Below are 27,339 nucleotides of genomic sequence, written 5' to 3' on the forward strand. Positions count from 1 at the left end.
AGTACATTCTGTGAATTTAAAACATAAATGATGAATAAATCAACATACTCCTGGCTTTTTTGCAAATTTTTCCCTCTGCTCTTTAACTCTCACCTACCTCCTTCCTTCTTTCTTTTCTAAGCCTCATAGAGGGCGCTCACAAAGTGCTACTTATTGATTGAAGAAGCTCCACTCAAAAAACACACCTCACACTGCAACTGAGAGACGCAGCGCCACCACCTCGGGCTTCCTTCTCTTTTCCACGCAGGAGGCGGGGCCAATTTCCCTCATTCAAATAAAAAACCAGAATTTGCATGGGGAATGGCTAGTCCTTGAGCTTATTGGCTGATAGCACAGTGGGCGGGGTACATATCACGAGCCCGGAGCCCCGCCCACAATAATTTGCATAACGGCCCCGGCGCGTGCAAGGGAGAAGCGGGTTTGTTTTTGAATCTGCGGAGGCGGCGGCGGTGGCAGCGGCGGCGCGGCGACTGAAGCGCGCGAAAAGCTGAGGCGGCAACGTCGGGGACGGCTGCGCGGGACGGCTCTGTAGGAAGGAACTTGGTTCCCCTTTCCTCAGCTTCCGCCCCAAAAGGTATATGTGAATCCCAGGGGCTGTTAAAACCACATTTTCTTAAATTACTATTGTATTTCTGAAGAGTCAAGACCGCATTATGGCGGCTGCGGGAGTTGTGTTTGCGCCTGCGCGGTTGCGGAGCTGCGGGCGGCGCTGCATGGGAGCACGTGATCTTGCGGGGTCGGGCTCTAGCTGCAGTTGTGCAGCTGGCGGGGCGGTGGCTGCGCAAGCGCAATATTCATTTTCAAGATCTAATGTTCTTGTTGGACGCCATTTGGGTTCTAGATTTAATTTTCCTCGTTCTTGAGGGGTTTCTTTGTGTTATCCTTAAAATCTCACATTTTTCAATAAAAACATTTCTCTTATGTTGTACTCCTGGGCCGACCTCAAGCTCTTCTCTGTTTTTTCGATTTTTTGAGAAGCTGTGGACTTAATTTTCTGTGAAACTGATTGTCATTTGTGGTTCTTGATTATAATTTCAGTTTTAAAGTATTGCTGGATTGAGGTTTATATTTAGGGTGGTAAAGATCAGCACCTAGTGGTGTTCTCACGGGAAGTGCATTTATTTGGACTGCATATTTGCAAATACATTTTTAACCCTATTTTTACCTGTTGTGTTATGAATGTGTGGAATGTTTACAAAACAGAAAGAAGTTTAGTTTTGGGAATATTGGGGGAAAGGGAATAGTGGAAGAAATTACAGTGTGATAGAAAATGAAATCCCAATCTGAGGATTATTTTGGTTTTAAATATTTGATCCTAAGTACATGAAGTTTTAATTTTGATCAGTTTGTATGTTTCTGGGCATTTGGATTTTACATGTTTTAAGTTCTTTAGGTGACTTGTTCATTACTGCTTCAGCTAGATAATTGTTGCTTTTTAAATTAATCAACTCATTTTCTTAGCATTTTTGTTTGCTATGATATGTAAGCTATAACATTTATTTGGTAAATTTTTCTGATGAAGAATTCTAGAAAGAACATCCATTACCCTGAGGCCTCTTTGAGGAAAGTGGACCATTAATAAAAAAAAAATCTGTTCTTTTAAACACTATACTGTATACATGTGTGTTAGATGCAGCTGTGTTTGATTTTTTAATTGTAAGTGTGTTCCTGGTTTTATTAATAGTTTTTTTAGGGAAGGTAATTATAAATATGCTACTGATTAGTTTAAAATGGTAGTGTCAACTGTAGTTAAATCTTATGTAACACATCTGGGGGAAGTTATATAAGATTTGTTATGATTCTCCCGTTGTGCAAATTCTTTCTTACTAGGCAAAAAAAAATGCAAATGTTTTCCGCAGATTTCATCTATGGCTCATATATACAACAACTGGTTTCTTGGTTGGTTATAACTCTTTAAGTTTGAATCAGTCTGCTGTCAAATGAAGACGTGCCTTTTGCTTTATAATCTCTGTTAATTTAGGGAAATTTTTATTGCCTAAAACAAATACCATTAGTAAATATTAACTAGATGTAATTGAAAGTAATACTTTTGGTTGGTGGATTTTTAAATGACGTCACATATGAGATAGAATGGAGTTAGGAAAGATTCTTGTTTTTTTCTCAACAGAATATTTGACCTGATGTAGTTCCTGAATCTCTAAGGTCCTCTACACACAAAGTATATTTAGAGGGTTGTTGTGTAATTTTCTCCCTTTTATGTTTCTGGAGTGGTTACCTAGCAGCCCCTTTCTACCACATGCTATGTCAGGCATTTTAGAGTAGAAAATACACATAAATGTTTAGGTTAACAAAAGAACTTTGATCTTAGGGCATGGTACACCTTACATTTCCAGAAAAATGAAATACTTTGGTGTATATATTTAAGCGTATGTTTTCATTTGAATATACAGATGATTGCTTCTTAGGTTAATATCGAAGGTAGTAAGAGGTATTTGAAAATACTCGAATATGAAGAACATTTCTTGATGGGACAATTTTGATGTCATGTTTCTTACAGGGCAGATATAACCATATAAACTTAATAAGATTAATTAATTGCCTGAACACCAACTATTAGTTTATTAGTACTTTGTTGATAACAAATGTATTTTAAAATTTTAGTTTGGTGGTTATGATGCCACAAAATTTTGACACATATCCAACATATATAACTATTAAGACTAGGTTACTCCAGGAATGAATACCAAGTTACTGAAGTTATTTGAAATCTTTGTGGTTTTGTAAATTTAAGATTTTGTATGTAGTTTAGAAAAGACAGATTTGAATTATCAAATAATTAGAACTATTTTTGCTTTAAATTAGGATTTGCATATATGATAAATGTATTTAAATATTTTTAAACTTACTCATTATAGAACATTTGGAAAATGTTGAAAATTAATTAACAATGCTTAGAAATAACCACTCTAAAGGTATTGGTGATTTGTGACTTCACCTTTCCATGGTTGAGCAATCTATAAATGTTTATTTATTAATTAGTTTTTCATTGGTACCATAATTTCATTTCTACTCTTTTAATGTTATGAGTGTCTTCCCATTAATTCTTCTAAAATATGTTTCATGGTTACATGATACTCTATTGTAATATCCCACATGATCAAATATTCTTTTTAAACACGTTTTTAAATGGTTACATATTATTATCTTTAAGAAGAATGTACTGTGACTTATTAAACCTTTCATTTTTTGTTTCCTGTTTTGGTTGTTGGTCATTTCTCTATTAAAAATAATGCTACAGTGAACATTCTTGTACTATACCTCAGAATATTTCTTTGAAATTACTTTCAAAGGACTTTTAAAGTAATTTGCAAAATTGATAAAAACTTTTTTTTGGAAAGCATTTTTTATTATATTCAATACCACCATCTTATGGGTGAAAAATAGTGGCTCATTAACTTTTTTTGATAACTAATGAAGTTGAATTTGTTGTTGTTTTATGTGTGCATTTTTTTTCATTTTCTGTGAGTTAGCTGTTTGGCTTTTTGTATATTTTTCTATGGTGAGTGTTACTGTTTTTCTTATTTGTTAGTAACAGCTACTTATGGCTTTGAGGTCCTTAGCTTTTAATATTTGTCACAGTAATTTTAAAATTACCTTTTAAATGGTTTATGATTTTATATGTTAAGAAGTTTTGCCTTTTTATGTTGTAAAATGTACTGCCTTTTTTTTTTTTTTTTTTTTTTTTGAGATAGGATCTTGCTCTGCTGTGCATGCTGAAGTGCGGTGGCAGTGATCTCTGCCCACTGCAGCCTCGACCTCCTAGGCTCAAGCAATTCTCCCACTTCTGGAGTAACTGAGACTACTGGTGAAGGCTATCACACCCTGCTAATTTTTTTATTTTATTTTATTTTTTTATAAACAAAGTCTCATTATGTTGCCCAGGCTGGTCTTGAACTCCAGGGGTCGAGAGAGTTTCCCACCTCAGCCTCCCAGAGTGCTGAGATTACAAGCATGAGCCACCATGTCCAGCCTGCACTGCCTTTTTCCTTTGTGATTTCTACAGCACTTATCTGCCTAGAAAGTATTACCTGTTGTGAGGTGAATTATATATTTATATTGTATTTTATTTTATTACTGTTTTTTGAGGTGGAGTCTAGCTGTGTCTCATAGGCTGGAGTGCAGTGGTATGATTTCGGCTCACTGTAACGCTCCACCTTCTGGGTTCCAGCGATTCTCCTGCCTCAGCCTCCCAAATAGCGGGGATTACAGGTGTGCATCACCACGCCCTGCTTTTAGTAGAGACAGCATTTCCCCATGTTGGCCAGGCTGGTCTTGAACTGCTGACCTGAGGTGATCCGTCTGCCTTGGCCTCCACAGTGCCGGAATTAGAGGTGTGAGCCACCGTGCACAGCCTCTTTTTTTTTTTTTTTTTTTTAATTCTTGTGTTTTGTTAATTTTTTTACTAGAACTTTTTCTGGAAGTTTTAATAAACTTAAAAAATACTCTTACATCTATGTGGACATGTCTGTATTTTGACATATTGTGTGTTAAGTTACTAATTTCCATTTTTTCCAGATACCTAGTTTCCATAGACTTGACCCATTTCTTATTGGTTTGGTTGCTAACTTATGAGCTAGATTTGAGCAAACAATTGTGATTCATATACTAGGAATATTTAACCTGGGGTCCATTGGCCTCTAGGGGTTCTGCTAATCCCTGGATATTTGATATACACCATTTTATGTGAGTCTGTATGTGTGCATTTTTTTCCCCCCCAAGATGGAGTTTTGCCCTTGTTGCCTAGGCTGGAGTGCAATGCACGATCTCAGCTCATCGCAAACTCTGCCTCCCAGGTTCAAATGATTCTTCTGCCTCAGCCTCTCGAGTAGCTGGGATTACAGGCATGTGCCATTACACCCGGCTAATTTTGTATTTTTGGTAGAGACGGGGTTTCTCCATGTTGGTCAGGCTGGCTCGAACTCCCTACCTCAGGTGATCTGCCTTCCTCGGCCTACCAGAGTGCTGGGATTACAGGTGTGAGCCACTGCGCCTGGCCTCGTATGTGCATTTTTCTGGGGAAAAAGTGACAGCTTTCATTAGCTTCTCAAAAGAACATATAATACATAGTTTAAACAGAGATTGACAATGACTGTATCTGGGCCTTATTCTTAGAGCATTATTGCATTGTTTTATTTGCTGTAGGATTGTACACAATTTAAATATGTGTGTAGTGCTATATCTTATATAAAATGCCGTAGCCACTCACAAGTCTATTTTACAATTTTTTTAGCTAATTGTGGCTGTTTTTGCAGATGAACTTTAGGTTCATTTGGTTAATTAAGAAAAGAAAAAGCTAGCTAATGGTTTTGGTTACAATTCCATTAAATTTACATTGAGTGAATTTATAACCTTATACTATTTTTTTTTTAATTCATGAGTATTACACCCTTCCTGTAGACTACCAAAATGTACTATTTGCTAGGAACTCTGGGAGAATTTGTGGTATCTGTGACTTTTCAGGAAGGTGTTTTCTTGGTGCAGCTATAATTTTAGTAGGGATGAATTAGGAGATGATATAAGGTTACATTTCTGTTTTTAATCTGCCTTAGGACATGATGACATAAAAATAGTGTCAGTATGAAGTTAGACATGGTAAAAATAAGTCGCAAAGTAAAGTATTTACAATATTTGAAATCAAAATCCTTTTTTCTTAAACAAAGACAATTTGAAAAGGTACCTTATTCCTTTTCTGGCCAGGGTGGACCTTAATCTCATAATAAATATAAAAATTTTTTATTTTGATTTCCTTGGTATCATTAAATTATTATATTTTCTCATAAAGATGTTTCCCTAATTATTAGAATAAGTTTATTCTCCATTAAATCTCTTTTTTATGCTGATTGCGTTGAAAAAGATTATCTCCATTAATAAAGGTGTATTTCAACTGTAATTCTACTTTCTATCATAAATAATTGATTCAAGAGTCAGTTTATTGCCAAAATATCATTTTTATTGAACTAAACTTGTAAATTAGTGGAGGCATGAAAAGAAGAAATCAAGGAAGTATAGAACTCTAATGATAAAATACTGGCTTTATGAAAATAAATCTAGAAACTAGATATAAAATATTAAGATATTTCCTTTAGTGGAACTCTGTTTTAAAATTCTTGCATGTTTGACCTTATATTTTATTAGAGAGGCCAAGACTATTTAAATGTTGCTTTGCCATGTTCTTTCTCAGATTGTCCTGCCTTCCACAGAGTAAATCAGGGGCTTCTCCAGGCATTTTAATTTGTTGAAAACCTAAATTTTTTATCGATGATTTCAGCTTGTGTGGTGGAAACCATTTTGTATTGGAGACAGAGAGTGAGTGCTGGGGAGCATTTTCAGTTAAGAATGAGTAGATCAGGGCTGCTAGTGCTTGTTTATATGGTGTGAATGTTTTCAATTTTAAGTTTCGATCATTTGGATTTTAGAATCTTTAAGAGGATGACTCAGGTACCTCAGCCACTTTTCAAAAAAATGCCAGAGGCCTAAGGGAACTGTTATTACCTTCCTGAGATTCTTTATAGTTGACCTATATGAATATGAGAATCTGTGAAATGAAGATGACTTATTAAACCATCAGAAATATGCACTTATTCATGTCTTCAGTTTTCCATTGCTCAGAGTATTACAAGAAACATTTTGTGTTCTTTTATATCCAATAACTGGTAGTAACTAGCTGTGTTTAGGAGAGAGAACCCCTTTGTATGATGGTGATGTGAGGTAGTAATGCCATAATGTCTTACTATATATGATCCGTTCTCCCTATCTTTGTTGTTTGTATAGCCCTATGCTACTTGGGGGAAATATTATCTGGTTTGGTACCTAGAAATTATGTGTCCATCACTCCTGGCACTTTAACATTCTAATAAGAAATTTGATTTGTATGTTAGAATAGTTATCCTCAGAACTGTCAAAGCTGTAAAAGGAACTTTCTTTGGTTCAGTAATTCTCAATGATAATGCCTACCATTTTGTAGAAGGATAAAGCTAAAAGATGGAAAGGGAATCTGCTGTTTTGAGGACCAGGAGAGTTTGATGGAACAATAAAGAATGACTTGACTGCTGCAACTCATTCCCAGCTAAGGCTTTGGAGCCTTAGATGTATATCTGCCCTGTTACTCTTATTAGATAGAATGTCATAGGAAAAGAAAGAAATAGGAAAAAGCATAAGGGAAAAGAGGGACCACTTTTGAACTCTTTTGTTTCCTTTTAGGTGGTAAATGTCTGAAGTGAATTCAATTTGAGTAAAAACTAAGCTGCCACAGTATAGGAGACTCCATTTCTGTTGTTTAAAGATGATACGTGTTTTTTTCTTATGTAACCATACAAAGTAAGACTATTTAGAGCTGATAAGTGATTTTGCCTTAACATATGGCTTCCATCACTAGCTGAAACATGATTACTCTCTAGTTCTACTAGCTAGAGGCAAGGAAGAAAGAACAATGGGAGTGCATACTCTTTCTTTTGAGAGCATGATATGGAAGTGGCACATAGCACTTTGACTCATGGTTTATGTGTGATCATTTAGTCATTGGGACATATTTAGCTGGGAAAGGAAGTCTGGGAAATATATCTAGCTGGATAATCATATACTTAGCTAAAACTAGAGAATGTTATAAAAGAGAAATGGATATTAATGAATAGCATTTTCTGCTATATAAGGAATTGGGAGAAGTGGTTTCAAAGTACTTCATAATTTGATACTGAAAACTATTTCTCTGTTTTAAGATTTAGGTTCAGTTATAGTATAACTCTGTATATCTTCCATTGAAATGGTATTTTGGGGGTTTTGTGTTCATGATTTGTGACTGGGGTCCCAGTTATTATAAATATTTATATTTGATAGAATTCTCCTCCTCTCTGCTTGCTACTGAAAACATTAAATTATGATTAGTTTTGCGAGATTTGGAATTCTTAATTTTTAAAACTCAGTGTAGTATTTTTGAACTTTACAGGTTAACTTGCTTAATTCAAAAGGACTGTAGATGAATTGAGTGACAAATGTTTGAATAGTTTATGTTTGCATTATTTTATCCAGATTATTTTTTTCTCTTTATAACTGTATGTATAAAATACACATTTTCCGTGATGGAAAATGTTACTTTTTTTTTTTTTTTTTAGTTGAGACTAGGGTCTCACTCTGACAGCCAGGCTGGAGTGCAGTGGTGTGATCATGGCTCACTGTAACCTTGACCTCCTGGGCTCAAGGGATCCTCCTAACTCAGCCTCCTAGGTAGTTTGGACTACAGGCACATGCCACCATGCCCAGGTAATTTTATATATATTTTTTTTGTGGAGATGGGGGTCTTGCCATGTTGCCCAGTCTGGTCTTGAACTCCTGGGCTCAAGCAATCCTCCCCTCTTGGCCTCCCAAAATGTTGGGACTACAGGTGTGAGTCACTGTGCCTGGCCAAAAATGTGACTTCTAAGAGCATTGTAATATACACTGGTAAAAAGATTGTGGTTGTAAATCCTCTGCACATAGGCAAAACTTAACTGATCAATAAGTAAATAGTTAAAAGTAGCTTTCTATGGAATATGACAAGTAAAACAAGAGATATTTTTATAGGGTACAGAAAGTGGTGAGAGTGTTGGAAGGATATCAAGGAGATTTTACAGGAGTTGTATTTTAAACGATGAATTAGACAGATAATACTAGTAAAGGGAATAAATAGTATGTTCAAAATCTCAGAGGCCAGAAAGAAAGGTAGTGTGTTAGGAGAACTCTTAATAACTCTGTGATACATATCCTTGGTTTTTGTGAATAAAAGTCGTAGTTGCCATGGCACCCACATAATATGCCTAATAAAGCATGTTGTTACTCTCAGCTGGAAATTCTCTAATTTCTCTTTGCTTTACTTTATATATATATTTAAAGGCATTTATTCCTTTCGACTTTTATGTTTATAGTTATTTGTGTAATACTTTATAAGCTTCCTGGGGTTAGGAATCATATCTTATTCATATATCTGACAATTTTTTAAGACAAATTCTTTCTAAGGTATGATAAGACCACTATTAAAAGTATAAGATTGCTTTCTACAGTATTAAAGTATTAATATTTAATAAATACTTGCTTGTCAAAAGAATGAAATTCCTACGTTTTAGGTGGAGGTGAAAAAAAGGGAATAAGATATTCTAATTATTTTCTTTTATTTAACTCATTATCCACAGATATCAGAACTTTTTTAAAAATCAGACATGTAATTTACTCAAATGGCAAATACCCACATGATAAATTGTCATATGGGAAGATTTGACAGGCACTTTATGTATGAAAAATTATGAATAGTCAGTTTTAGGAAAAAAAATCTTCAATGTCATTCATTAAGAACCAGAAGAAAATTAACAAGGAAGCACCTTTGCTTGCTTATTAGTAAAAAGTTTCTAAAATATGACTGTGAAGAGCCTGCATATATAAATTAATAAGGATTTGAGGAAAAGATGGAATATTATTTTGTATTTTAGGTTTGTATAATCTTCTTCCCCCACCAAACTTACTTTAAATGATTTAAACGTTGAAAGATAAAAGTAAATAAATAAATGAAGAAAGAAAAGAAGAACAAAAGAAAAGTCAAATAATTTTCCTAAAATCAGTTAGTTACACAGTGAAGTGGAAAGAACAGTAGTTTTGTATTGGGACCTGGGCAATTAGTGTCTCCTCTCAGTGTTCTTTATCTTTAAAATGTGGAGTTACCTCCTACAGGGTATCGTTGTGAGGGTTAAATACGATTAGATATACAAGATGCTTAGCATCTGTGCCTCACACATATCTCTAGTTTTAATCAATCGGTGAATCAATTAGTCATTCATGAATATTTATTAAGAAGCAACTATGTGCAGGGAGCCCTGCAATGCAGGGAGATTTATGGAAAATAATATTCTTGATTTCTGGAGCTAGAATTTAAATGCATTTAAAAAGTAACTTGGAAAGGTGGGTTTCATAATACCACTCACTAGTAAGGTAAATAAGCATTTAGGAAAGTAGTTTACTTGTAAAGGTTTGGAGACCAGTTTTAGGACTGACTCATTTAAAAACAAATGGGTATTTAAAGGAAAAAAAACCCCACAAGATTATTAAATTCACGAAATTTACAGTAAACATCTTCCTGGTGAAAAAGCAGCCATTTTCTCACGTTAATTGTCATATCTGCAAGGTTTGGCAGTGTTCATCCTTGGCAAAGTTAGGGATGAAGACATTTTGGCACTAAGTCCACATAGAATTACTCCTTGCTCTCCTTTTAAAAAATCTGCTGGATGTGTTTACTCAAAATTGATACCAAGTATCATTTTTCATCCATAGCCCTTCCTTGAAATCAAGCTGCAGCCTCTTAAGGCATAGATTTGGCCATAAAGTTTGTTAAATGATTTTCTGAATTGGTGTATTTTCATGTTTTCTTTGGCCATTTGAGTCACATAGGTCTATTGAGGTATTGACCTATGATGTAGTAAGACATCCCTATTGTGTGCTTAACAAAACTATGTCCATTTGATATGAAGGTAAGAGTTAACCTCTGTATGGATGTTTTGTGAAGTACAAATAATTGACTTATTTATTTATTAGCTTGTCTCCACTATCAGAAACTGAGTCATCTGACTTATCTCAATGAGCTTTCATCTGCAGTACCTATAATTGTAGGGTATCTAGGGGTTTTCTGAGATTCCCACATTTGTCAGTGTTCCAGGTTTTTTGGAAAATACTATTCTTTATTCCCTTCAAAGCTTGGAATCTATAAGCTATAGAAGAGATATTAAATTGATTTCTCGTGAAGACTTAGTAGGCATGATTTCTATATTTAAGGTGTAGTCCTTGGGAGGCTGAGGCAGGAGAATCGTTTGAATCTGGAAGGCAGAGTCTGCAGTGAGCCAAGATTGTGCCACTGCGCTCCAGCCTGGGCGACAGAACAAGACTCCATCTCAAAAAAAAGAAAAAGAGATGCAATTTTTGTTCCCTGTCATACCTAATTAAAGGAAATTTGTGCTTATTTATTTGTTTGTTTGTTTGTTTTTTGAGACAGTGTCTTGCTCTGTTGCCCAGGCTGGAATACAGTGGCATGATCTTGTCTCACTGCAACCTCTACCTCCCAGACTCAGGCAATTCTTGTGCTTCAGCCTCCCGAGTAGCTGGGATTACAGGCATGCACCATCACGCCCTGCTAATTTGTGTATTTTTAGTAGAGATGGGGTTTCACCATGTTGGCCAGGCTAGTCTCGATCTCCTGACCTCAAGTGATCTGCCCGCTTCGGCCTCCCAAAGTGCTCTGCTTATAGACGTGAGCCACTGAGCCCAGCCTGAAATTCATTTTTAAATTTCACATTTCCAGTGTGGTTATGGTTACAAATTTGATTTATCCAATTTTTTTTTTTTTTTTTTTTTTTTTTGAGACAGAGTCTCACTCTGTCCCTCACGTTGGAGTGCAATGGTGCAATCTCAGCTCACTCCAATCTCTGCCTCCTGGGTTCAAGTGATTCTCCTGCTTCAGCCTGCCGAGTAGCTGGGATTACAGGCGCCCACCACCACACCAAGCTTATTTTTCTATTTTTAGAAGAGATGGGGTTTCACCATGTTGGTCAGGCTGGTCTCGAACTCCTGACCTCAAGAGGATCACCTCAGGTGATCCACCTGCCTCAGCCTCCCAAAGTGCTGGGATTACAGGCATGAGCCACCGTGCCTGGTCTGACTTACCCAATTTTATCCTGGTAGGAAGGAGAACAGATTCTTATTGAAACTGTGTAAACTGAGTCATAAAAAGTAAAAAGATTGAGTTATGATACTTCATACAATATTTAATAATTGTTCTAAGCAGTCTCTGGACAAGGCTGAACAACATATTCTGTATTTTTCTTCTTTTTTTTTTTTCGAAATGGAATCTTGCTGTGTCGCCCACGCTGGACTGTGGTGGCACGAACTTGGCTCATCGCAACATCCGCCTTCAGGGTTCAAGCGATTCTCCTGCATCAGCCTCCTGAGTGGCTGGGATTAAAGGCACATGCCACCATGTCCAGCTAATTTTTGTATTTTTAGTAGAGACAAGGTTTCACCATGTTGGCCAGGCCGGTCTCTAGCTCGACCTCAGGTGATCTGCCTGCCTCGGCCTCCCAAAGTGCTGGGATTACAGGTGTGAGCCTCCATACCCGGCCCTATATTCAGTATTTTTCTACAGAATCATTCATAAAATGTTTTTGGTGGCTTCTTTAGCTTATAACCTATATTAAAACCTTTCACAGGATATTTTTCCCCCTGATCTTTAAGGGGGAAAGATACTACTATTTCTATAAAGTACACCTTAAGTTGGAGGTTAGAGATAGATTGAGAAGAAAGTATTCTTCTGACTATTTAAAATAAAACATTAACCACAATTAAATCATTCATTTAGTCTTAGGTAATTGTTGTTTTTTTGATCTTGTGTTAAGCAGCCTACTTACACAGAATTGACTGGTCTGTAGAACATAACCATGAAAATCATGATCCATTCCCTTGATACAGTTATGACAGTTGTTGATTCATGATGTCAGCTTTATACCAGGATGCCTGCATCTATGAGTCTCTTCCATGTAAATAGTAATAGTTAAGATGATTTGGTACAGTTACTAATAATCTTTTGATGTTTATTTAAAAGACTTAATTTATAAGACACATTTCCTCAGGTAGGTGGCAGCAAAAAAACTCACGTTTAGTTCTTGAGTGTCATTGCTCCTGTGTGGCCTAGTTGCTCACTTTATCTTGTATACAACTGTCATCTGTATAATTTTATTCACCATTGATACAGTTTGGATCCGTATCCCCACCCAAATCTAATGTTAAATCATAATCCTCTATGTTGGAGGTGGGGCCTGGTGGGAGATAATTGGGTCATGGGGTGGATTTTTCATGAATCGTTTAGCACCATCCCCCTTGGTACTGTCCTCCGCAGTAGTGACTTGAGTTCTTGTGAGATCAGGCCATTTAAATAGTGTGTAGCACCTCTTTTCTTTCTCTCGTTCTCGCTTCTGCCGTGTGATATGCATGCTCCCCCTTTGCCTTCCATCATGTTTGTAAATTTCCTGAGCCTCACCCCGAGAACCCAAGCAGATACCACTGTACTTCCTGTACAGCCAGCAAAACTGTGAGCCAATTAAACTTCATTTCTTAATAAGTTACCCATTTTCAAGTATTTCTTTATAGCAATGCAAGAATGGACTAATACAACCGTTAGTGAAGATTTCCTTACCTGTCTTCTAGGACCCTTGTTTTCCAAATGCTTTGTCTTTATCGACTTATTCTGTCCTTGGCAGGAGAATTCTTAGAATTTTGCCTGCTGGTAGAAAGCTACACATTCTCCAGTAGCTTTTTGAGAAAGGGTGCATGGGAGATACAGGTTTTAAAGACCACGCATGTTTGAAAAATATCATTCTATATTTTCATGCTTGATTGATAGTTTGGCTGGGTATAGAATTCTAGGTTGAAAGTCTTTTCTTTCAGAATTTTAAAGACACTGCTCCATTATTTTCTTCCTACTATTATCACCACTGAGAAATCTGAAGCCATTCTGATTTCTTCTCTCAGTGGAAGCTTATAGAATTGATTATTAGTCTTTAGTCTTATGGCATTTCAATGGAACGTGCCCTTGTGTGGATCTGTTTGTTGTGGTCTGCTGGCATACTTTGGGCTCTTTTGGTCTGGAAATTCTTGCCCTTCAACTCTGGAAAGTTTTCTTAAATGATTTCATTGGTGATGTCTTTGTGTTTGTGTGTGTGTGTGTGTGTGTGTGTGTGTGTCATTCCAAGTTGAATTTTCGAGTGGATGCTCCAATTGTATCTTTTCTTCTGATTTATAATTTTGCCTTTTTGCTAAGGTTGGTTTCTTCAGCTTTATCATCCAGTCCTTCTATTGAGTTTTTCATTTTTTTCTATCATGTTTTTAATTTTCATTCCTTTTCTGTAGCATTCTATTCTTCACTCAAGAATATAACATCTTGTCTGCATATATTAATTTTTTTTGAAGTTTTCTTATTCCTGCATAGTCTATTGCTTCATGTATTTTTTTTTTTGCTTTCGTTTTTCTTTGGTTTCTGTCATGTTGGAAACTTTTCTCAGTTGCCTTCCTTAGCTAACTGCATAATGTGATGTGGAAGATTAAAAAGTTGATTGCCTTATCTAAATTAGACAGTTTTAAACTTCCCTTTAGGCTGATCTGGGTGAGCCATTTTGGGAGAGTTCTCCAGAGACCTTAGGTCTTACGTCTTGTGCTGGTCAGATACCCCCAGAGAATAGTCTTCCATTTTTATAAATAGAGAAATAGGCTCTGATTATCAGCACTCTGGGAGATTCATGAAGAGGACTAGGGATCTCTGCAGTCTGGACTTGGTCCTTCTCTTTTTGATATGGTACTTTTAGTTTTTTTTTTTTTTTTTCTAGATAGAATCTCACTCAAGCTCAGGCCGGAGTGCACTGGCACGATCTTGGCTCACTGCAATCTCTGCCTTCTAGACCAAGGGATTCTCCTGTCTCAGCCTCCCGAGTAGCTGGGATGACAGGTGTGTGCCACCACCCCCGGCTAATTTTTGTATTTTTAGTAGAGATGGGATTTCGCCATGTTGGCCAGCCTGGTCTTGAACTCCTGACTTCATTTGATCCACCTGTCTTGGCCTCCCAAAGTGCTGGGATTACAGGCATGAGCCACCGTGCCTGGCCAGATACTCTCATTTTTAACTGCAGATGTTGTCTTCAGACTTTTGTTAGGGTTGGGAGGAGCAGATAGTCACTGTTAAATGTGTTTGGTAAAGGCATCTAAGATATCTTTCTGCTTCTTAAACAGCAGTCACTATTTTGGCCATTTTATCCTTCTCTCTGCTCCCTTCACTCTGACTTTCAAAGGTGCTTAGTTCTTCTACTTCCTATGATTTTTCAGGTTTCTGCCAGGTAAATTGGATTGGTTCTTAACTTGTTACCACTGCAACTTGGAATATTGTGTTTTAGGGATTGCTACGTTAGTTACAGCCAGTCCTGCTTGTTTATTTATTTATTTTTGAGACCAAGTCTCACTCAGTCGCCTAGGCTGGAGTACAGTAGCTTGATTTCGGATCACTGCAGCCTCCACCTCCCAGGTTCAAGCAATTCTTGTACCTGAGCCTCCCTGAGTAACTGGGACTAAGGTGCGCCACCACACCTGGCTGATTTATGTATTTTAGTAGAGATGGGGTTTTGCCATCTTGGTCAGGCTGGTCTGGAACTCCTGGCCTTGAGTGGTCTGCCCACTTTGGCCTCCCAAAGTATTGGGATTACAGGAGTGAGCCATCACGTCTGGCCGGTCCTGCTTATTTTTCAGCTTCCCAAATCTTTGTGGCTGTTACCTCTTATTTCTCTCTGTTTTTTAGGAATTATGCCTAAAAAAAAAACAGAACAAAACTTTATTGTAGTTTTAGTGGGATTTGAGGGAGTGAAATTAGGTGTTCTTAGTTCATCATCTTAATACCATTCTAGCATGCATTTTAGATTTTAATATGTATAATGTTAATAATAACTTACAATTAGAGCATCTTAAATAAACAAAACATATTTTCTCTCAACCAAATACAGTGAAACTTTTTCTTTAGATGCTGTAGTTTTCAATAATTTGCATATGCAAAGTTTTCAAATAGCATAATATATAAAAAATGTAATGGTTGACTAGAGTTAATTCTAGTTGGTTTTTTTTTTCTTTCATTACTAATTATGTGACTCCTGGCAAATGATTACATTCGCTGGTCTTAAAATTTGAGATTGTAGCACTCTTATTTTACATGGTCATTGTAAGAGGGAAATAAAAAAAAAAACTGAATGCAGCTTGAGCAACATAGTGAGACATTATCTCTACAGAAAATTTTAGAAATTTGCCAGTTGTGGTGGTGTGCACCTGTGGTCCCAGTTACTCCAGAGGCTGAAGTGAGAGAGTCTGTTGAGCCCAGAAAGTTGAGGCTGCAGTAAGCTGAGCCATGATTGCACCACTGCACTCCAGCCTGTCTACAAACAAACGAAAAAACAAAAAGACTTGTGAAAGTGCTGATTTTTAATTAGGAAAAGATTAAACATTGGATAGTCATGGAATTGTTTCCTGAACATTAGAAATTGTTTGCAAGTAGTTATGCTTCTATAAATTAACAATGATTGTTCTCATTACAAATGACCCTATATAAAACAAATTTCTTGTAATCTGTGACATTATACAATCAAGCTGAATCTTGCTTTTTTAGTAATATTAATAAAAATTAAAAGTAAATCACTTAGGTTTCCTGTAGATTTTCTCAGAGTCATCTATCATAAGCACATAGTAGTTCCTATGTAGTTCCTGAAAAGTGCCCTACAAAAGTTATTTTTCCATCTTGGATTCTGAAGTGCAGATGTTTTTAGGCCAAGACTAAAATCTTAGTAGACATATTAGTTGACGACTTCTTAGAAAGTAGGAGTTGAGATCCTAAAAATGAAGGTTCTTTTGAGGTTTTTGTGGTAGAAACAAAAACACTGAGAATTTTAGCTCACTATTTATTGAGCAAATAACTGTGTTTTATCCTATGGAAGAGAATGGAAAATGAATTAAGATGTGATTTATATCCTTATATAAAGATTATTTGCATAAAGATACAAGTAATGAAATGTGGTAAGTATAATGATGATATGCGTAAAAGATATTGAGAGAGTAATGATACCTGGTTTGGGGATGTGCATAGTAAGGAGAGATTAAGGAAAGAATTGTTAGTGATAGGGTAATATAGGTTGAATCATGTAGAGGATATATCAAGTAAACTATAATAGGATAGTTTCTTTGGGATAAAGATGCTGGCCTCGACACTTATTTTATCTGAATAACAGCCTAATTATTTTCCTTTTCTAAACTGTTTCATCAGACACAGAACCAATGTGTGAAGGGATGGATGAAGCTCTGTCAGCTGGTATTAAGTGTTGTCTAAGTTGCATTTCTGCTTGTATCAGTTCTGTGGAATTCTATTGGAGAATTTTGGATTTTCAGATTAGGGATATCCAACCTGTATTATTAGTAGCCAGCAGCTTTCTGTTGGTAGACTATGTTTAGATTAAGAAAAAAGTAGTCAGGATTTACATCGGAAAAGTATTTGGCAAGAGAAGGGAGGCTTGAAGAAGATACCATCCATTTGACAGTGAGTTCCGTAATTTAAATGTTTGTGGATCAGACTTCCTAAAAACAATTTCTTACATTCCAGAATGTAAGAAAGTGTTCATTAGGCTGCTCTGAATATTTTGGCTATTTGTACCTTCTTTCTCCGCCCCCCAATTAAACATAGATTCCAGTGCTTACAGTAATATCAGTTCTGTTCCAGCCTTTTTCAGTTTACCAAATCTTGCTTTTGTTTTTAATTATATTATTTATTTTTTTATTTTTTGAGACAGAATCTGGCTTTGTTGACCAGACTGGATGGAATGCAGTGGTTAAGTTCACTGTAGCCTTGAACTTCTGGGCTCAAATGATCTTCCTGCATCAGCCTCCTGAGTAGCTGGAACTACAGGTTCATATCACCACACCTGTTAATGTTTAAAAATTTTTTTTTTGTAGAGACAGAGATCTTGCTTTGTTGCCAGGCAGGTCTCAGACTCCTGGCTTCAGGAGAGCCTTCCGTCTCGGCCTCCTAGAGTGTTGGGATTATAGGCGTGAGCCACCGTGCTTGGCCTAAGTCTTGCTTTTAATGAAGTCTTTGCTTAAGAATCACAGTTATATTTTTGAAGAATTAATATGACTTGGATCAAGTATAACTTTTTTTTTTCTGATATACTTAAAGCAGTTGTTACCTACATTATTCATTTTGCCTCATGGAAAATACATAAGGACCTTTTAAAGATAAGTAATTTAAAAAACTTTTGTTATGGAAAATTTCAAATATATACCAAAATAGAATGAGATAATGAATTCTGTGTGCCCATTGCTCAGCTTGAACCATTGTCAAATCATAGGGCCAATCTCGTTTTAGCTATATCCCTATTACCCCCCTATACCCTTAAAACGTTTTAGTAAATACCTATATTTAGTGATGGATAGAGACAAAATACACAGGTTAGCTAAATTTTAGGAAGGTAGACTGAGGAAGAGAGAAAGAAAACGTGGATTCTATCGCTGATGTGAACAGGTTCTCCCTGTGCTTTTGTCCTTCCCTTCTCTTTGATTTATGTGTTTCTGCCAACCCACATTTGTTGGATCTCAAATTTGTCTTGCTAATATACCCATTATTAGACTGAGTTTTTACCCTTTTTAAAAATTCCCTTCTTTCCATCAGAAAGAATCTATAATTCTTTGTTTTTATTTGCTTTTTACTCACATCAAAATGTTGGGAGGTCTGTGTCAGGGCAGGAAATGTAATTTGCCCTGGGACTAAACACTCACCTGGGGATGTTAATGTTTGTGACCATTTGTACTACTGAAGGGAGAAATTGTTTTTGTATCTATGGTAAATTACTCAAAATAAGCTTTTTGCCATCTTCTAGAGACCCTGTTGTCAAGGTTCAAAAATTTAATTGTAGGCTTTAACTGTTCTGCTAGATTTGAGCACTTTGGGGCTTAGATTCTGTGGAGAAAATCTTTAGCCTTCTATAAATTAAAATTAACTTGATCAATCAAGCTATTTTCAGGATTTAAACACTTTTCTAGAAATTATAAAATTGAAATTCTTTTCATGATAAAACTATAAAAGGTAAAAAAACAAAACAAAAAAACCCAAAAAAAAGGCCTTGAGCAAGGTTTAACTTTTTTTTTTTTTTTTTTTCTGGACTGAAATGGAGGCTTTCTTTCAAGCGAATTCCCTGATGTTTGCTCTGTGTGATTTGGCTCTATCTCTGTAACTGCTAATATGTGGCATGGATTTCAAGTTGTTTGGGATCTGGATGTGCCCAAAGTCTGTATTGCAAGACGAATTCACAGGCATTATGTTACAAAACTGGCTTGCTGCCTTCTGTTTTCTTTTTCTGTGTCCTGTGTAGCTGCATTGTTTGTTGCAGTATATGCATTAGCTGTTGCCTATGTTCAGTTTCCTGCAGGCTGACAAAGTGGGAGGGGCTTTGTTTGTTACATAGCTGAGTTTTCACTGTGTGAGTTCTTGAGTGCACATTGCAGCCATCTTAATTACACTTTTGTGCAACTGAGACTGTGCAGCTGTCTCAAAATGGCTGCTAACCTAGTCTTTGTAGCTGCTTAGGCAGCAAGTATGCCAGTGAGGAGACTTGTCACATGCATCAGGACCAGAGGTAAGAACCAATTACTCTTTATCTTTAAACATTCTCATTTTTTTCTTTTTAAAAAAGGAATTTAACTGAGTTTACTTAGAAGGGTGAACTTAGAGCTTGGTTTTTAAAAAGTTGTAATGTTTGGTAGAACCTTTAAGCCTTTATTATGGAAACAGTACATAGCATGGTGGGGTCAAAGGTTAAATTCTTGTAATTTCTCACCATTTTCTGTTCTGTCATTGCCAGAACATTTGATCACCACAGTAGTGCTTTTCTGGCCCTAATTAATGTAATATTCCTTTTGTGTAGGCTATTTTAGTGTGTTTGATACTTATTTGTAGAAATTAAAACAATATATTATCCGAATAGATTTTTTTTAAAGGATCCATAAATAAGCCTTGTTTTGTACAAAGACTACAATATTTCTAGGTTTTTGTGAGGTATTGTGTGGAAGCTTTTTGGGAAGAAGGGTAATTATATAAAGCATGAAAAAAAATTTTTAATACTGTCCAAAATCTTTTTTTGGCATTATGGGTTCCAATTCTTTCTCATCATGCTGCCTCCTCCCAGTATCCAACTCTTAGATATTTTTAATGCTGCTTTACTTCTTTGTTCAAATTACTTTTTGCTTAAGTTGGCATTCAGATTCAGATTTTGAATTTAGAAATAAATTCACATCTAGTCATGGATACCTCTTCTTAAAAAATATATCTAATGTATTCAGATACCATCAGAGCTGAAGTACTCAGTTGTTTTAGTTAATTAAGTGATATTATTATGTTCATTTTAGTCTTAATTTAAACCTGTAGTATATTTAAAAGAAATATAGCTCAATGATTTTGTAAATTTAATTTCAAAAAATTTAAAAAGCTTTCTTAACATTGTTCTGGAGTAGAAATGTTTATTGAGATACTGTAAGTCTGTGGTTAACCAGAAAGATGGGATAATGAAATTCTTATTCACGTAGTATTTCAGATAGCAGAAAAAAAAAAGCATACTTTAAGCAGCAATACTTAAATTGCAGTACCTATTAAAATCTTTTTTAGCTGGTATAATATACTCCTGGTTTTGTCCGTAGAGTATTAAGAATATATCCCTGACTTATATGACATAGAGCAGTAAGTTCTAAATTTCTGAGTAGAGCAGCTTTCTAAAAACAGAAACTTTTTGCAAGTTAAACTCTTAGGGAGGATTCCAGTATATAAAAGGAATACTTATGGTTTCTGCTTAATTCTGCAAGGCTTAAGAAACAAAAGGACACATGTAATATTTTATTGTTATGTACTTATTTTATATGGTAAACTTATTCATATGCCATGTGTATTTAATAAAATGAGAATAATTTTGCTATTAAGATAAACAAAACTTTGAAACAAGATCATATCTGACAATTATAATTTTATATTAGATCCAAATCTAGTTCACTTGTTTGTAGAACCTTGGCCTCTTAAGGCACAGTGGAATTCAGTTTGAAAATTATTCTAGAATGTATCTTCTTTATGTTGTTTTTTGATGTTCATGAAGATGGAATATAAGATCTATATGTACATGACTTAACAGTTTAAAATTGTTGCCTTGTCATAGCCTTGTGTTTATATTTGTTTTCGTTACTTTTTTTAAAACAAAATAATTGTTTTTCCTAACTGATTCAGTGTCCATTTATTTAGTGGCTTAAAATGTGTTCTGGGATCAGTATTTATCTCAGTTTCATCATTAGCTTTAGCATTTTTGTTTCACTTTAGTCACTACACTGCAAAATCTTTAGGACTGTCTTATATGACATAGTCGATTCTCATAATTTGAACACTAATTTATGTAAATCATTCAGTCATATGAACTGTCCCTTAAAAAGAAAAAGAAAAACATTTTAGTGTGTTTGAGGGATTCTATTCATCATTCCTTTCAGCAAGGTTATCCTTGGAGTGAACATGACATAGAAAAGTGAATGTGCTGTGACCTTAATCACTCTTATTTTCATGCCTTTTAATAGTAATAACAGCTCACTATCTTGGTGGCGAGAGTGGGAGGGGAAGAGACTCTAGTGTTTAAAAATACATGTATTTAAAACATTTTATATAAGGTAGAAAAACTGTCCATGTTGAAATTACTGAACAGTTTATATTGGTCTTGAGTGAGATCTTAGGGAAATTTTAATAACTCAGTCTTTTTGCCTTCTATTGCTAACTGTAATATTTACCCCTGCCCTCTACAAGATTATTACTTGCACATGAGGAAATACTAACGCCCTATGGTTACTCAGGATATTATTGCTAATTCTTTCACTGCTGTGTTGCATTTTTGCAACTGTAAGCATAAATTACCCCTTACTGAGATGATTACTTTTGGGATTGGTGATAGTTTTCAAATTTTCTGTTCCAAGTTCCAGGTTAGCTATTATGCTGGGTAATTAAAGGCATAATAAATCTGGGAGCTGAATAATTGAAGTTTTATGATGTTATTTTGTCACTTGTTAAAATTCTTCCCTTTTGTTTACTCTTTTTCATAAACAATTTCATCTACGTAAGCCTCTAAGAGAAATGTTAGGGTGGTGACACTGGCCAAGGGTCCAAACCTGAATTTGAATACTGTTTTTCCTACCTTTTTCTGACGTTGACAAGCTTATTCCATTTTCTTTTCTTTTCTTTCTTTTTTTTCTTTTCTTTTTTTTTTTTTGACAGAGTTTCACTCTTGTTGCCCAGGCTGGAGTGTGATGGCACGACCTCGGCTCACTGCAACCTCTGCCTCCCGGGTTCAAGCGATTCTCCTGCCTCAGCCTCCTGAGTAGCTGGGATTACAGGCATGCACCACTATGCCTGGCTAATTTTTGTATTTTTAGTAGAGATGAGGTTTCTTCATGTTGGTCAGGCTGGTCTCAAAGTCCTGACCTCAGGTGATCTGCCTGCCTTGGCCTCCCAAATTGCTGAGATTACAGGTGTGAGCCACTGTGCCCTGCTAATTTTTGTTGTTGTTGTTGTCCAGACAGTCTCACTCTGTCGCCGAGGCTGGAGTGTAGTGGTGAAATCTTGGCTCACTGCAACCTCCACCTCCCAGCTTCAAGTGATTCTCCTGCCTCAGCCTCCCCAGTAGCTGAGATTGATTACAGGCGCCCACACCACGCCTGGCTAATTTTTGTATTTTTGTCAGAGACAGGGTTTCACTATGTTGGCTAGGCTGATCTTGAACTCCTGACCTAAAGGGATCCACCTGTCTTGGCCTCCCAAAGTGTTGGGATTATAGGTGTAAACCACTGCGCCCAGTCGCCTTTCTTGCTTTACTGGAGACAGAATCTCACTCTGTTTCTCAGGCTGGAGTACAGTGGCAGTCTGAGCTCACTGCAACCTCCACCTCCTGGGTTCAAACAATTCTTGTGCCTCTGCCTCCTGAGTAGCTGGTATTACAGGCATGTACCACCTTGCCCAGCTAATTTTTATGTTTTTAGTAGAGACGGGGTTTTATCACATTGGCCAGGCTGGTCTTGAACTCCTGGCCTCAACTCCTGGCCTCCTTCAGCTTCCTGAAGTACTGGGATTACAGGCATGAGGCATTGTGCCCTACATTCATTCCATTTTTTGATTCTCATTTCTTCATCTATAAAATGGGGCAAAATTCCTATCTATTTGGCAAGCATATGCTGAGAATCAATTTACATAATGTTTCAGAATAGTATCTTGAAATACTCTGCAAAAATCTTGCATACTAATTTTCTCAGTAATATCCAAATGCATTTCAGTTTATTTGCCTCTCAAGTGTCATATACCTTTTCAAGTGTGATTGGATCAGTGTATATTTAAAAACTATGAGAAATTTCTTGTATAACTCATGCTCAGAAGCAAGAAGTGCTAAGTAACACTATATCCACTTAGTAATGTTATATATTCATTTTTGTAGTACTGGGACCTACTCTGTTAGCATAAATTTGCCATCCTTTGTTGTATATGGATATGGCAGATGTATTTATTAAGTAAAGCCAATATAGAATGTTGACATTACAGAATTTAGAGGAGTAGGAGAAATGTTTTGGGTATAGTCTGGCTGAGTTCTTCAAATATACTGTGAGAAAATAACTTATCTAAAAACATGACTTGAATTCATGGCCTAGAGTTTCCTGTGTTTCAGTACAAATGAGAATCATAAAAACAGTAATTTCTGTTTCAGAAAAATTCATTTTCAGAGCTACAGACTGGCAGCCAGCAAACACTTTTATTCTTGTTTTTATTCTTTAGCCACTAGCCCATTTCTCTAATTGTTAACATTTAAAGTTGTCAGATTTTACCTAAAAATCTAGGTATCTTGCCTCTTGAAAAGCAAACAACATTTTTGCTTGAGAATCACAACCTATATAACTGAGTATAGATGCTGTCTCCTTCAGATAGGGCCTCCTCTTGCCCACCTCTGGTCCTCTTCACTGAATCACATTACCTGTGTGGCCTTGGAAAACAGTTCCTTTTAAATATCTATCATACGTATTTGATAGGTTATTGGCAGCCTTAAATATCTAAAATACAACTTCTAACCCAAAAGAAGGTAAACATAAGTAAAATGTAGCCTACTTTACTTGGTAGGAGAGACTTAGAATATATAAAGTCAGTTTACTCTTTAGAAGATGTGGCACCTTTTGTAACCTTTCACTTTGTCCTAATTTTTTATAGAGTGCCATGGGAGCCAAATGAAGGAGATCCAATGACATAACAACAAGTAACAATTGATTGAAAGTGAAGAGATTAAAGAAATGCTAATTAGAAACATAAGTATCTTGAGATCTTTTATGTGATAATCAGTTCTGTTTAAATGTTATCACTGTGTTAAAGGACATCACTATCAACTTGATGTTCTTAATGGTGATACTGAATAAGAAAAAGTTAAAGTGTATTCAAGCTATGCGGTTTACTGAACAGGTAAATGAAATAACATTTTATAAAAGATTTTTGCTCAAATTAGTTGAGCTAAGAAGTTTTATCACTTAAAATAATGAGTAAATGTCCTAATAGAACGTTTTCTTAACTGTACACTAGATTAGATAATGGCTGTTAGGCCATTACAAACTTTATTTTTTTGAAAACTTACTACTGTTTACATTTATTAATTTAACATTTACAGTGGCTATGTGAAGACTACCTTGATGATGCATGAAGCATGATAATTTATAATCTTGATCTGACTTAAATTTGAATTCCACATTTCCCAGAGGAAAGCCAGCTTGTTAACATTCAAATAATACCACGACATTGGTAACTCTAAGGAAGAACTCAAAGACTGTTACGCCTTTTTGGAAAATGTTTACTAGTTAGAGTTCAGCTTTAGAGAAAATTGAAAAAGTGATTAACTTGCACAGGAAACAGTGACTCCCCTGCTTTACTGTTCTTCACACTTTGAAAAGAGAAAGTGATTTGGGAGAAAGCCTAATGTCTATTCAAATAAGTGATTGTTTTTTTAATTGCCCAGGTTAGAACTCTCACAAAGAGTTCTCTGTTGATGATTTGTAACCGTCTGTTATTATTCATTAATATGTGAATATGGAAATTGTGAAAACAGCACAAATTGATTTGGTAAATCTTCATCAGTTTAATGAAAGAGGGACCTTAACACTGGAGAGAGGTCTGAGGAGTTGCTTCTGCATCTGCCTGAGGGAATCTGTCTTTCCTTCTGAAGTAAGCCAGATACAGCTAGCCAACTGCCAGTAGAACTGTCTGACCTAGTATATCCCTTTGTTGGATATAGAAGTACCTGTATCATGGCATACATAGTGGAAAACATTAGTATAGAAGTTAGGAAAAGATCATTTCTGCTCTGATACTGTTATTAAGTAATTATGTAGTTTTAGATGAATATTTAACCTCTTTGTGTTATCCCTGATCATTAATTGAGAGGGGTTGTTGGAAGAACACCAACTTTGAGTCAAGCAGTGTCGGGGTGAATCCATGTTCTTCCTCTCATTAGTTATAGGTTATCTGAAAAATGGATATATAGTGTTCAAAGTACAGTACCTATTTATGATTATGTGTTCAATAAGTCTTAGGTATTTTGTTTGTTTTGAGACAGAGTTTCGCTTTTGTTGCCCAAACTGGAGTGCAATGGTGCAATCTCAGCTCCCTGCAACCTCCGCCTCCCGGATTCAAGCAGTTCTCCTCCCTCAGCTTCCTAAGTAGCTGGAATTATAGGCGTGCGCCACCATGCCCGGCTAATTTTGTATTTTTAGTAGAGACAGGGTTTCACCATGTTGGCCAGGCTGGTCTCGAACTCCTGACCTCCAGTGATCCACCTGCCTTGGCCTCCAAAAGTTCTGAGATTACAGGTGTGAGCCACCACGCCTGGCCAAGTCTTAGGTATTTTTATGGAATGAGGCAAGTTACTTATTTTCAGAACCTCAGTTTTTCTTGTTTTTAAAATGGGAATAATGTTTATCATAAAGAACTAATATTGGGGTTTAAATTAGGATAACAAATATAAAACAACTAGTGAAGTGTAGCACAAATTAAGTATTGGTTGCATTTGTTTCACAAGATTCCCTTTAGCACAGATCTTTGTTTTTTTCTTTTAAAAATCATTATTTCAGGAAGAATGGGGTTGGGAGAAATCTGGTCTACTGGGTAGTTTGGAAACGGATCTTTAGGGAGAGGGCATTTTTAGGGACCTGACTAATTTACAGTAAAAATGTCAGAGAGCAGGGTGTTTAGAATCTCCAAGTGAAGACTTTGAAGAGTCTAAAGGGGACAAAATAAGAATTCTTACTTGTGCAAAGGCAGCATGGTAGAGTGAAAACTAAAACAGACTGTGAATTGATCAATTACTCAACAAATTTAACAGCTATTTATTATGCACCTATTATTTGCCAGGTACTGTTTGATGCTTAGCATATAAGATCCTTGCTCTCCCTCAGGGAGTTTACACTGTGGAGGTAGTGGGAAGACACAGACAATAAATACGAGAGAAGGTTGCAAATACTTAGGGATTATGAATGCTGTGGGGTAGGGTAGAATAGGTATCTAAGAGCTAGATGAGCACTACTCAAAATGTGGCCTGTGATCAGTCTGAGAACTGTTTGCTTTTGGTCCTCTGTGAGATAACTGAAATTGAGAGTTTATAGAAATTTTTACATCAATCTGATAATGTAATTTTATGTCGATTGAGTCAAAACAATTAAGACTCATTTTATATGCCTATTTTAAATTTCATTTTTCAAGTAATTCATTGCCACCATATTTTACAACAGCATTGATCTATAATGGGTTGAAAATAAAACACCAGTCTTTACTGTATTCATTTGAGCAGTGAGCTAGATCAACAGTTGCCATTGTTAGGACTTTTAGTAAGCGTGTTGTGGAGATTTTCAGCTTGTTTTGATGAATTAATTCACTCTCAAGTAATTAGCTTATTTGGCTTAAAAATATTTACATCCATGTTATTTACACTATATTTTATGTTGGACTGAACGATTTTAGGTCTTTTGATTTTCAAATACTTTTATTCATGGTTGGATGCATGATACAAGTAGGAAGAGACCAAAATTAAAACTATAAGGTATATAATAAGTGATTTCTTTTTTTAATTTTTAACTTCTAGATTCGGTTCTCAATACTTAGATTATTTCTAATATATTTTTTCTCAACTCATATTTTATGATCAGTATATGGTACTTAGAAAGCTCTTTTGATATAAGACCTTTCCTCCAACCAAGAGTTAATTGATATGGTGTACACTGCATGAAATTAAATCATTATGTTTGTTCCCATCACTTCATCTGCTGCTGGTGGGTTGTAGATCCTGAGAAGAGAATATAGTTGTTTGAGAAAATTTATCGTTGATAACCTAGGTAATATTTTTGATTGTCTGTATAAGTTCTACCATTTGTATTGATAAATAATAACTTTGAGTCCCCTCATTTATAGCCCCATTATCTTTTTTATGTAATAGGGGTAACTTAAGAATTATGTTGAAGATAGCTGAAAATAAGATTTAGAAATACGGGAAATATTTTGGATAACCCCTAGTTAGCATTTTAAGTACTTCTTTTCATTTTATTATTTCAGATGTGGGACTAAATTAGTTTCCGGATTGTTATTTTAAAATGAAATTTAATATAGCTATAGCCTTAACGAAAATGGTAATGGAGTAGAATTATATATTAATA

At 35.8% G+C, this 27,339-nt stretch overlaps 1 protein-coding gene across 6 annotated transcripts in view; it reads left to right on the forward strand.

Annotated features, from left to right (window-relative positions):
• Window positions 1-395: 395 nt before the first annotated feature.
• Window positions 396-27,339, forward strand: part of ATF7IP (activating transcription factor 7 interacting protein) — a 134,597-nt gene continuing 107,653 nt past the window's right edge. Inside the window, exons 1-2 of one of the 6 annotated variants that reach the window (XM_073020504.1) lie at window positions 15,592-19,232; window positions 21,890-22,143. Coding sequence is in view for 2 of the 6 variants with exons in the window: in XM_007967730.3 (XP_007965921.2) it covers window positions 19,216-19,232 (17 nt within the window). In the remaining 4 variants the exon portion in view is untranslated. Of the gene's footprint in view, window positions 575-15,589; window positions 19,233-21,889; window positions 22,144-23,860; window positions 24,107-27,339 lie in introns of those variants that run through there. The other 5 variants (XM_037990313.2, XM_007967736.3, XM_007967732.3 and 2 more) reach the window with 5 other exon arrangements.

Source organism: Chlorocebus sabaeus, chromosome 11, assembly GCF_047675955.1.
Source record: "Chlorocebus sabaeus isolate Y175 chromosome 11, mChlSab1.0.hap1, whole genome shotgun sequence".
NCBI classification, from domain to species: Eukaryota; Metazoa; Chordata; class Mammalia; order Primates; family Cercopithecidae; genus Chlorocebus; species Chlorocebus sabaeus.